The 12,728-nt window shown below is 46.9% G+C and overlaps 2 protein-coding genes across 4 annotated transcripts; both read left to right on the plus strand.

Moving 5' to 3' along the window:
• The first annotated feature begins 266 nt into the window (after positions 1-266).
• Positions 267-4,779, plus strand: LOC123045883 (COX assembly mitochondrial protein 2 homolog). Of its 3 annotated transcripts, none has more exons than XM_044469112.1 (4): positions 267-617; positions 3,229-3,297; positions 3,403-3,507; positions 4,380-4,779. In XM_044469112.1, the coding sequence occupies exons 2-4, from the start codon at positions 3,253-3,255 to the stop codon at positions 4,437-4,439; spliced, it is 210 nt and encodes a 69-aa protein (XP_044325047.1). In that variant the 5' UTR covers positions 267-617; positions 3,229-3,252; the 3' UTR covers positions 4,440-4,779. The 3 variants fall into 3 exon arrangements, with proteins under 3 accessions (XP_044325047.1, XP_044325048.1, XP_044325045.1); XM_044469113.1 differs by lacking the exon at positions 4,380-4,779 and adding an exon at positions 3,581-3,973; XM_044469110.1 differs by lacking the exon at positions 4,380-4,779 and adding an exon at positions 3,623-3,973.
• Positions 4,780-10,206: 5,427 nt separating this feature from the next.
• LOC123041579 (uncharacterized) lies at positions 10,207-12,432 on the plus strand. The gene is made up of 3 exons (XM_044464174.1): positions 10,207-10,382; positions 11,032-11,535; positions 11,627-12,432. Exons 1-3 carry the CDS (start codon positions 10,313-10,315, stop codon positions 12,190-12,192), a joined length of 1,140 nt encoding a protein of 379 aa, XP_044320109.1. The 5' UTR covers positions 10,207-10,312; the 3' UTR covers positions 12,193-12,432.
• The last annotated feature ends 296 nt before the right edge of the window (positions 12,433-12,728 follow it).

The following is a 12,728-nucleotide window of genomic DNA, read 5'->3' on the forward strand; positions in this document are numbered from 1 at the left end:
CTAGAAGTTTCAAAAACCATAGAAAACCGGCTGGAAACCTCTGAAAAGGTTCCCAAAACCGGGAACGCTGAAATGCCTAAACGGGCCGGCCCAATCCTAACGACCAATGCGAAACATGACGCAAAGTGCGTCAAATAGGGATTTTTTTAAGATCAGATTGTCCGATCCGACCAATTCGTAAAAATCCATTTTCAGTCCAATGCCCCCCATGCAGCTTTGTCTCGGAAAAGCCCACTACTGCCCACGCATCAACGAGCTGATAAAAAAGAAAAACACCGAACGAGGTCTCGCCGATCTAATCTCCCACACACACACACGAGCACACGACACACGACGGCGCGGCGGGGCACGCCTGCTACGTCCGTACTTCGCTGGTCGCCGTCCACAGTTCCACCCAGCGAGCGTCCTCCTTCACCGGCCTCTCTCTGCCGTCGACGCCTCGCCCCTCCTTGCTCACCAATTCTCATCTGCGGAGCCGCCTAAAGAGAACGAGCGGCCGCTCCGGCCACCGGCTAGATCTGCAGCACCATCACTCCACCAGCCCACCCCCGTGATCTACCTGCTGTCGCCGGCCCTCTCTCCCTCTGCAGCACCACCAACTGAGGTGGAGTTCAACAGTGAGCACTTTTCCCCTCCACTCCTTTTCTGCAAGGTTGTATTCAAGAACTGTTTTTTGAAGCTTCTCCTGTAGCTGTAGTTCTCATGATGTGATGGTGCTACATTTTGCAAATCAAACACGAAGATAGAACAAGAAAAATTGTAGGTTCCATGTCAGTGTATGTGTGTGTATCACAAATTTAGGATGGCATAACCTGCACTGCATGTCTGATCTAGTGTTCTTACAAAGTGTTGCTGTTGTATTGTCAATTATAATTACTCGAAATTGTCAAGGAAGCAAATCTCTAGTGGTGATGAGGATTGAGGATAACCAAGTTTACCTTGCTTCCATTATTTATCCAGCTTGGTAAGCTAATTGCTTCAGTTAGTATGATTAGTAATGTCAAAACATATTTTTCATGAAAATGAATTGTATTGCTTCATGATGTTAAGTTTTTTTCAGATTATCCTCAATTGAAAATGAATTGCATTGCTTCATGAAAATCATTGTACTATTGATATCACATTTTTTCATGAAAATGAATTGCATTGCTTCCATTGAGGATAACCGAGTGTTTGCTGCTTATAATAATTAATATCATCGACTGCGACTGATTTTGATATTACTTGCCACAGAAACATAATTAACATAAACTGTAGACACCAAATTGGACTCAATTGACAAGTTTACATGCCTACGTAAAGCAAAGACAGAATACAAAACTTTCTTGGGCTGTAACAAATTTGATTATAGAATCACAACTCAAAACAATACAAATCAAGTAAACAACTAGCCATGACTATAAGTTTGCAACTACCAACCATTGTTTTTAAGGCGGTAAGGCGAGGCGAGGCGCTGGGGGGGGCGCCTCACTGCCTAAGCGCTAAGGCATAAGGCGAGGCGACGCCTTAGAGAGTTCTATCTTCTATGCAACAGAATTAAGTAGAATTTGGTAGGCATTAGGCAACTAGGCATACAGCCATACACAGCTTGCTGCTGCCTGCTGCCTTGGAGAGGTGCTGCTTGCTTGCTGTCCTGGAGGAGGGAGAACTGCAGGAGAGGAGGGGGATGGGGATCTGCCGGAGAGGAGGGGGGAAGCTGCCGGAGAGGAGGGGGGAAGCTACTGTAGAGGAGGGGAGAAGCTCAGATCCAGCCTGAGGTGGGGGGGGGGGGAAACTGAAACTGGTTACAGCTCTCTCTCTCTCTCTCCCTGCTAGTAACTGTTGGCACCAAAACAGACTTTCCCGCCCTTTTCTTCCCTCCCAGATCTCTGTTTCCCGCCTGAACCTCCCAGCCCTGTCTAAGGCGTCCTCATTTGCCTAAGGCAGGCAGAGTGGCGCCTAGGCGGACGCCTTAGAGACACAGGTAAGGCAAGGCCGACGCCTTGGCTCCTGGGGGCGCCCTGACGCCTAGGCGTCGCCTAAGCCACGCCTTAAAAACAATGCTACCAACTAGCCATATTTTGATTTCACCGTAGGTCTGAAGACTCAAGTACTCCCTCCGTCCCAAAATTCTTGTCTTAAATTTATCTAGATACGGATGTATCTACCACTAAAACGTGAATAGATACATCCGTATGTAGACAAACTTAAGACAAGAATTTTGGGACGGAGGGAGTAGTACTCAAAGAGTATTTTCTACAACCACAGTGACACTAGTCAAGGTTCGCAACTCTCAGTACACTAGTTACCTCAAGCTTGATGGATCAACCTGATTAAGCCGTTTAGGTCTTCAGGAAGACACCGCTGCGCCAAGTTTGGAGTTAGTCGCCACCGCGCCAGGGGCCGCTGCCGTGCAAGTGTGAGGAAGGGAGGGTGGGACCGGGTAGCAGAAGCAATGGGAGGTCGGGTGTTTGGGGGGGGGGGGGTGCGACGAGGCGGCGGCTGCGGCGTTTGCCTCGACTGGAAGAGGACAACACGAGCAAGTAGCAACAGCACACAGGCGACGGGCTCGTTCTTGGGCTGTAACTTAAGCATGGGACTTTTTCATTTTTTTAATTAAGTTACAGCCCAAGAAAATGTGATGGCCTGGGTAGCTGTTACATCGGACTTCTTCATTTTTTAATAAAATACAAAACCTGTCAATTGAGTCCAATTTGGTGCTTTCAGTCTATGTTAAGTATGTGTTCTGTGGCAAGTAATATCAAAATCAGTCGCAATCGGTGATATTAATTATTATAAACAGCAAAGACTCGATATTCTAGACATTTACTTGTGAGTTCAGTCACGCAGCTCAGTACCCAGCAGCCATCCCAAACGGCATGATTTGCTTCCATAGAAAGATGCACCTCATGGGCTATGCTAGCTGACCACCAGCTCGATTCTGCCCAAGCCCCAGCTCAGCCAAATCTCTTCTGTAGTTTACTGTCGTTGTGCCCTACACATATTACAAACATTTGCTCCTCTGTGTCACTTGTCCATTATTTTGCAAGTCTGCCTGTGCAAGGTATAGATCTTGTTTTATGACAGGATCTATAGTAGAGGTACTGTTACAACAGAAATATAAGGTTGTGTTTGCTGGTATGTATCGATGTTAGGCGCCACTTCTAGTTTGTAGTGTCACAGTCTGTCATTTGTAGAAGAATCTACTTCGAGGATCAGATCTTGCTAATTTGGGCAACTTTCATGCAGGCTCACATTCCTACATCTTTGGAAATGCATCCCCATCTAACCCTACACAGGCATCCTATGTGTGCTGAGGTATCTTTGTACTGACCTTTGGCTCTATCTGATGCTTTGTCATTTTAAGTGTATATTTTCACAGAAGTTCCCAGACTATAAAATTCACTGTCCTTTGCTGCCCAGATTATTGAAGAATTCCAGAAGTGCCATGTGGATCACCCCATCAAAAAATTCTTTGGTGAATGCACGGATCTTAAGATTAAGCTTGATCGATGCTTCCGGCAGGAGGTAAGCAACCTTTTGCCCTAAGTTAGAGTCGGACCTAAAATTTATGTATTTTGTTCTGTATCATAATTTGTAGGAGTTCTTTGTCTCCCTAAATGTTCTACTCTCCTTGTGAAAGGCAAACTTTGAAGAGAGCAAGAAATTTAAAGAAAGGTTGCAGGCTTATAAAAAGGAAATGGCTGAGAAAGAAAATGAATCATAGCTTCAAATGGAGGACAATGACCTTCACTGAATGCTTTTTTGCTGCAATCCTGTGGCTTCAACTTTGTGAAACAAAGTTACAGGCTTGTCTTTGCTTTGTGTTTACATCACATATCTACTGTTATAAGATTACATCTGAGGTCATATAATCTATTTAGAAGTTCAAATTTCCTTCTGTGGCTCATGCTATACATGGTTAGTCTATTTCCATGTCTGTACTCCTGTAAAAGAGCAAGTTAGTGATGATGGTGTGTCTGCCTTGGCGTCATTTGTGCCGTTCGATCTGGAATGTAAGGCTGAGACTGGCTGTCCCAACTTCCCTGAAAGATAACGCCACAGTCTGAAGGTTCTCCTTTCTCCTCCTTTCAGGAAAGGTACCGAGCCTTCGAGAATCCTCTCCCAAATTCCTTGCGGTCAGCCCCTCCTCTCCCTCCCCCTGCGACCGCCGCAGTTGAGTTAGGCGTAGGGTCCCTCCCCTTGTGTATCTCCTACTGTAATTAGGGTGTCAATAGATCGGATTTAGCTTCGAGCCTCCCCCAGTTTCTCTCCTAGATCTGGCGTGCAGGCCGTCGGAGCGGCGGTTGCTGCCATGTCCAAATTTGTTTTCTACAGCAAGTTACTTCGTTTTTCTCTTTGTGGCTGTTGGGGTTGATTCCCTGTTGTGCCCGACTTAGGTTCCCTTCTCAACTCTGTGCTACCCATGGAAGCTACCAGCAATAGGACCGCATGAGTAGGCCTGGCCGCCTAGGCGTTGCAGGCGCGGTGGATTTCTGCTGATGGCGAGCTACTCATTCCCAGCAGTTCTGACGCCAACTACCTCGAGCCATTCCCAACCACGCTCATCCCTCTGTAAGTTCCGTGTTTCTCCTTTCAGACCCAAATGAGTTGTTCAGTTTCTTGGAGCAGAGATGTGTGATCGGTGCAATTGTATGGTTGGGACCATGGTCTCTCGTCCTAAACATGTTTAGAAACGAATTGGTTGTGGGTCTGCAAAGTACCTCGTGAATTGTGGATTTGACCTTGGTGAAATTATTGAGATCCATCCCGTCGGGTGTTACCAGATTTTCTGTTCAATACTCTGATTATTTTGTTTCATTGTGATCTGTGTCAGTTTTTTTTTGTACTTGCATGTGCATGGAAAATGAACCAGCATGATCAAGCATTGCGGTGCGTTCGGTACATAGGAATTTTACAGGATATGTGCAGGAATAAGAAACCACCGGAAAGTTTCCCAAATCTGCGTTCGGTCCACAGGATTCGACTCTTCAGGTTCCAAAGGAAAGTTGTGGCTGCCTCCATTTTTACAGGAAGAAAAACATCCAGTATGAACGCATTTTCTGGGCGGAAGCACGAGGGGAAGTGAAGGAAAGTTGATGTGACTTTGTTGTCTTGCTAAAATAGGACCCCACAGCTGCCACGTGGAGGCACCACACACGGAAAAACACATTTGATAAGGAAAAAATCTGGCAAAGAGGTGCTACTGGGTCCTACCTTTCCTGTGCCTTCACATGCTCTCACCGAACGCGTCTCTTTCAGTTCTGCTATGGATTCTAGCTCCAGAGTTTTACCACTCCATCCCCATGCCATTCCTCCATTTTATAGTGTTCTATGGTTTTACAAACCTTTGCATCGAACGGGGCCTGAATGTCTTCTTAAGTGGAGAAGTTCTCAAGCCCTACGCCCAAGGAAGCAAAATAAAGCTTTTTCACTTTGTTCTATCAAGTAATTTTTTTTGCATGGTAATACGTGTCTCATTCATATCATAAAGATTAAAGTGCAAGTCACGTAAGGACCGACATGACAAAACTGAAAAGATAGCAGAACATCTCTGAGCTTGACACCAACGCTCATCACCTGCCTCCGGCACCACGACAGCAACCATCGAAGAAAAGACGGATGGATCACCTCCTCGCCCGAGCTCGACGCGGCTCCATCACTAATACGCAGCTTTATGGACCTCCAAGGTGGCTCATCAAAAGTGAAGCCCTTATCGTTTAACGAATCAGACCGGGGCAACACCCCGGACACGCAATCGAACTCCAGATCTGGCACCCCACCGCAACTAAGACGCCGCAGAAGGAAAGCATACCTGCCATCCACGAACCACGAACCCCAACACATGTTCCGTCTTCCAGATGTCGTCGATGCAGACCACAATCTGCATCCGCTCCTGGACTACCTCCCGAGCTCCGTGCCGACGCTGGAACAAACGCCGTCGCAACGGCGGAGCCCGATGACACAGGTCCACCACAAGGATGCCGCCGCCGCCATGACATCCTTGCTTGAACAGATTGGTCTCCAAATCCATCCCCGGCCATAGGACCGATGGCCTTGTCAAGGAAGGATCCGAAGAATCTTTATTCAGCGCTATCATCCTTGCCGCTGAAGCAAAGACGATGAACAACCTAAAAACCTAAACTACAAAAGAGTAAAAACGATCCACACGCGTGGATCCGGCGATCCCCCTCACCACCGACAACCGAGGTCACCGACGGAGGGGAGCCACCGGAGGACAGCGCTGGAAGATTGGGCTCCCTAGCGACGGCTAGGGTTCCAGCCGCCAGGGCCAGGAGGAAAACGATTGAGTTTGTTCAGGGCACTTGAGGGATTTGATTATCCCATTGTATCAAGTAATTTAACAATCCAGTTCGCTGTATATTATTGTGTATTCAACGTAGTCTGGGTGATCCTTTTTACAAAAAGTATATATATACTATTTCCCTCGCAAATAATGCATATATACTAATTGAAAAAAGGGCATACAAGTATTGCCTTCATCGCATCCACTAACAGAAGATTTCTACTTGGAAAATTGAAAAAAGCTCTACCGACTCAAGCCGAGCTGGCTCAGGTCGGCTTTGAATTCCCTGCGTATTTCATAATTCTCCGGCCATGAGAGATCCTATTATTTACAGTTTTGGTTATTGGTTAGTTTGCTTTTCGGAAATGATAAATACCTGACGTCAAAAAGTTGCCATGGTAGCTTTTCTTCTAGTATATTTTTTGCCATGGCAAATTGCTATTCAATCTTTCACAAATCATCTCAGCCTTTGTCAATCCACTATGATTGCCTAATTTTTCCATGTATTAGAGATATGTAAATTTGTCATGACAAATAATGTATAATTCATACCATTTCCCCCCCTCCATTTCTCATGAATTAGTCATCATTTGGTTTCATATACCATGGCAAATCACTACGAATTTAGAGACCGTTTGCCATGGAAAATTATCACTAATTGACATGACAAATTTACTATCCTTTATAGCTACCATCTTTTCTTTTAATAAATAGCTGTCAAGGCAATTTTTGATATGAATTTGCCATGAATTTTCATAGACCATGGCAAACTGCTATTTGTTTTCCAGAGATCATTTTGCCATGCTAATGCACCATGCTCTCTAAATTGTGTATAACATACATTGGCCAATCTTCTTACTGTAGATCATGGCAAATAATTCTTCTTTTGCAACATGGCAAAAAGAACTTTTTATGAGACCATGGCAATTGTAAGGTCATTGAGCATGGCATTTTGTAGCTTATGTATAATGGCACATTATGTTTCTTTCATAACATTTCGCAGAAGATTACTTTTCAATGAGATATTGCAACGCGAACCAATCTGTGGTTGGATGGTTAGAGGGACTGTGGTATCCCCAACCCATCAGGGTTCAAATCCTGATGCTCACATTTATTCCTGGATTTATTTCAGGATTTCTGGCGATGCGCATTCAGTGGAAGGAGACGTTCGCGTCGACGACGAGGTGCCTACGGTGACTTCGTAAATCTCAAGATGATATGTCGACTCAGTCTTCCGGAGGTGCTCGTAGGGGTAGGGTGTGCGTGTGTGCGTTCATAGGGGTAAGTGTATGCGCGTGTATATGAGCGCTTGTGTCTGTACTGATGTTAAAAAAAAGGGATATTGCAACTTAAGTTCACGAAGCATGGCAAATGCACTTTAAAGGGCATGGACAATTCTTTTCTTTTTTATAAAAAATGGTAGCAAATCACTTTATTTTTTATGGGACCATGGCAACTTTATTTGCATGGAGCATGGCAAATGTAGTTTGTGGTCATGGCATTTACTTTGAATATATGAATACATTCATGGCAATTTTCTTTATACAAAGCATGGATATCATAACTTCCATGGCATTTTTTAACATTCATGTGCCATGGATTTTTTTCTCCATTTTCGGGTTTTTACATACATAGAAAATTTACCATAATAACATGGCAATTTTAATACAAATTCGATGGCAATTTGCAATATGAATCTGCCATGTCAATTTGTGTTCATAATTTTTGGCTCAATTGTTCATCCTTTTTTTCCACGACAATTTCCATATAAAGAATGGCAATTTTATTGAAAACACCATGAATTTTTTTAATATGCATTTTTCATGACAATTTCATTTCATTAATTTCGTGTTTTTTGCATGCACGCCAATTTTCGCTAACAAGAACATGGAATTTAATCAAAATTCCATGGATTTCTTTTGCTAATTTTTCCATTGCAATTTTTCGCTAATTTTTGCCATGTCAATTTCGCAATGCAATTTTTTTGATATGGCAATTCTAGGGAATTTCTATGTGAGCATTTTATCAGAGATGTTGTTAGCTTATGTTTGCCATGTGTTTTCTTAAATCAAATTTGTTGTAAAACTTGCCATTTGTTATACACCCGTTGTTCCAAAGGTTCGAGTGTTCTTCAAGAGATCCTTCCCGTCTCTATCAACTTGCATCGTCGACACATTAAACCTCTCGGTCGGTGTGAGATCTACAAGGCTATGGACAATAACATGCAACATGCGATGATACATTGCACTCATACAAAAAAGTTTTAGATAGCAGCAAGAGACAGATTTCAGCTCCCCTTGCCTCGTCTGCATCCAGATACATGGGCGCGAGACATCTTGCTGGACTCTCTGTTTACAGAAGTTGAGCGCTGCAAAGTTATCACGCTCATGCACAACATTTGGACATCACGTAATTGTTGGACTCACGATCGTGTAGCTTATTACCCAACACAAGCTATAAAATGGGTTCATCAGACATTGGCGATTCTGGATCTTCCTCCATCGCGCAAGATAGCAGCGGCTGCTCAGTGTTGGCGACCACCCGAAGCAGGCGAGGTAATTATAAACATTGATGGGGCTGTGAGTGTCGAAGGTGTGAAAGGAGGAGCAGGATGTGTGGCTCGCTCACAGTTGGCGTTCCTAGGATGAGTAAACCATTGGAGGGTGTTACTTATTTTTTTACTGCTGAACTTCTTGCCCTCCGGGGAGGAATGATCTTTGCTCAACTTCGTGGCTTCTCACATGTGATCTTCAAGATTCACTCGTTGGAGTTAATCAATCTATGAAAACCGCACAACAATTCACGGTGAATTGTGGCGCCTGTCTTGAAGGGATTAGAGCACTGGCGGAGCTAGACAAGATACTGAGGGGGGGCCAAACGTAAAACATGGATGTTTGAGGGGGGCAAAGCGTACAATTTTTCTAATCTAACCAGTCTCTAAAAAATTTCTTCCTACTTTTTGCTAAGGCTGGGGGAGGGGGGGGGGGGGGCACGGCACCTGCAGCAGTGCACGTACCTCTGCCGCTGGATTAGAGGAGATCGGTGCTAGTTTTGCTTCTCTCATGGTTACTCATGTTGGTTGGGATTCAAATGTTCCTTTCCATCGGTGTGCTGGCTTTGCTTGTTCACTTGATGGCACCGAAAGCTGGCGTGATGCAAGCCTAAATTTTCTTTTGTCTAGCCTACCGGCAGATTGTAACCTTACGATTAATACTTCATTAATAAAGCTTCCAATTTCGTTGAAAAAAAGGAAGGTGCATTCATATTTAGGCAAATCTAAGTCCTCTAATTTTGGAACGGAGGTAACATTATGGTTCCTGTTTTTAAAATGATACTAGTGGACCATCAGTGCGTACTGTTTGGATTCAGATATGCACGCGCCCTTCTGACAGGGCCCAAAGTTGACTCCAGCGCCTAGCATCTTAAGCTGTCCTTGGAGGCAGCTTAAGCTGCGACGACTCGTAAATGATGCCACTGCTGCAAATGAAAATCCACATGAACACTAGGTGATCACCTGGATACCTGGCGCCCAGCCAATCGATCGATCCAGGAGACAGCGGAATCCTTCCATTCCATCGGCCTGCAGATGCCGCACAAGTCCACGTGAACGCACGCCGTTGCGCCTGCAACCACACGTACTACGTCGTACTACAAACTGATAATGAGCGCTGGCCGGCGATCGAGTCCACGCACGACGGCCATTTTGCACCGGCCGTGGCCGCATCCGATGGATCGACCGATCGAATCAGGGACCTGCAGGTGGAGAGGAGGACGGTGCCCTTCTCGTGGCCTCGTGCCTTGCGCGACGACCCCGGCGCGTTCCGCGGCGCCCAATCGCCCCGCTCCGCGCGCGTACACCGACCTCCTGGCCGATCCGTCGACCCGTTATAAGTGGACCGCAAGTGCAACGGCGACTTCCCAGATAAGCTCTGTCTGTCCCCGATACGTAGAAGCTCGAGAGAACTATTCCAAAGTGTGAGAAAGATTGTGAGGTACACTAGCCGAGGAGGTGAAGAGCGGGAGGAGATGGTGTTCAAGGGCGCGCTGTTGTTCTTGGTCGTCTGCGCGGCTGCTCGAGCTGCTTCAGCCGGCGATGGTGAGAACTGAGAACTCACCACACACAAATTGTTGCTTAACCCTTGCATGCATGCTTGGTTCGCTATGTAATTTGGTGGAGTGGAATGAGTGACTGTCAGATTCGTATCGCGAGACTAATTTGCAAACTTGTTCCCGTCTTCTCGATGTTCTTAGTGACCATGCCAGCCTGCTAGCTAGTGTCGGGTTAATTAATTCCATGTACTAAGAAAGTTGGTTTAGTGTTCATTGTCACGCGATTGCACGGGACTGGTGTCAGCATAATTTGTTACGAGCGCGTAAAAATCTGTAATAGCTCAGCTTAGATTTAGAGAGGCTACTAAGATTAGCGAACTTTTTACAGTTTTGCTAGAACTCATCTAGATGAGATATAATTTGGTCTCATTTACCTTTTATAGGCATTGGATGTGATGCTATAAGATGCGTGTGTGCTGACGTGGGTTGTATTTGTTCTTGTTTTCAAAGTGAATGAGACTAAATTATATCTCATCTAGATGAGTTCTAGATACTCCCTACTTTTTAAGCATCAGCTATGCTAGAAGACAGAGCGTGGCTTCTCCCAAAATGCCGGCGTTGACTGTTTGTGTTATACTAGTTTCCTTACATGCAGCACAAGTTTTCTGTCTCTAACACGTCATGTTACGCTACAGGCCCGCTGCCGAACGGCAACTTCGAGGACTCGCCGGACAGGTTCCAAATGGACGGCTCGAGGGTGACGGGGGCGAACGCCATCCCACAGTGGAAGATCACCGGGCACGTGGAGTACATCGAGTCCGGGCAGAAGGAGGGCGACATGATCCTGACGGTGCCGGAGGGCTCGCACGCCGTGCGGCTGGGCGAGGATGGCTCCATCCACCAGCAGCTCAGCGTGGCGCCGGGCATGCAGTACTCCGTCACCTTCAGCGCGGCGCGCACATGCGCCCAGTACGAGAAGCTGACCGTGTCGGTCGTCCCCGGCGACGCGTCCGACGAGATCTCCATCCAGACGGTGTACACCAGCAGCGGCTGGGACTCCTACTGCTGGGCTTTCCAGGCCACGAACGACGTCATGACGCTCACCATCCATAACCCCGTCCACGAGGACGACCCCGCCTGCGGCCCCATGATCGACTCCGTCGCCATCAAGACGCTCTACCCTCCTCAGGCCACCGGCGGTAAGACACACAATCTCATATGCATGAACTTTCGAGTACGTCAGATCAGCCCTTTACCTGACTCTCTCTGTGCGATTCTGTGTCTGTCCAGATAACCTGCTGAGGAACGGGGACTTCGAGCAGGGGCCGTACATCGCGCCGGGATCACCATTTGGTGTGCTGGTGCCGCAGAGGGACGAAAACCACATCTCGCCGATCTCGGGGTGGATGATCATGTCCTACTCCAAGGTCGTCAAGTACGTGGACTCGCCGCACTACGCGGTGCCGCACGGCTCCTACGCCGTGGAGCTGGTTTCCGGAGGGGAGGCCGCGCTGGTGCAGGAGGTGGAGACCGTGCCGGGGAGCGCGTGCAAGCTGGAGTTCTCGGTCGGGAACTCCGGCAACCGGTGCGAGTCGAGCGACGAACAGCCCATGCGCGTGCTGGTCTCCACGGCGGGCGGGAGCAAGACCGTGGTGCACCGCTCCGACGGCAACGGCGGGGGCACCACGCGCGCCTCGCTGGAGTTCACGGCGATCCATAGCCGGACCAAGGTGGTGTTCTCCGGCTCCAGCTACCACACCAAGTCCGACAGCAGCGGCACCCGCTGCGGGCCCGTCGTCGACGACGCCTCGCTCGTCTGCGTTCCGCCGACGCCTGCCCGCCGGTTGCTTCGCTGAACTGATGCGTTCGTTCGTTCCCGAAGTTGACGGCTGGTACATTTGCCTCTGAAACACAGGGTATCCGTGGCCGTGCTGGCTTGGCGATTGTACCACTACACATTTTATTCGTTACTTATTCATCTAGGAATGGCTACTACGAGTTTTTCTTTTGGGTGAATTCCATATATGCCACTCAAAACTTGTCCGTACCTTCATGTGCCATTGGAAATTTCCCTTTTCCAAATATGCCACTGGAAATTTGCACCGTGTACAGATATGCCACCATGGCCAGTTTGACCGTTAGTTGACTGTCAAGTGGCATGTGGAAAGACGATTTTGCCCCTGTACTGTAGCGGTGATATACTGTAGCGTTCTGAACAAATTTGGCCAATTTCGAATTGCGGACGTCCGTACTGTAGCGTCCGAACAGATTTGAAATTCGAACAATTTTTCTGAATTTCAAAATAAATCTCCGTAATTTCAAATTCTTAATTCCTAACACTTTTTTTGAAAAAATTGTTCGCAATTGCCCAAATTTGTTCGGAAGTCAAAAT

This window comes from Triticum aestivum, chromosome 2B (genome assembly GCF_018294505.1).
Source record: "Triticum aestivum cultivar Chinese Spring chromosome 2B, IWGSC CS RefSeq v2.1, whole genome shotgun sequence".
In the NCBI taxonomy this organism is placed as follows: domain Eukaryota; kingdom Viridiplantae; phylum Streptophyta; class Magnoliopsida; order Poales; family Poaceae; genus Triticum; species Triticum aestivum.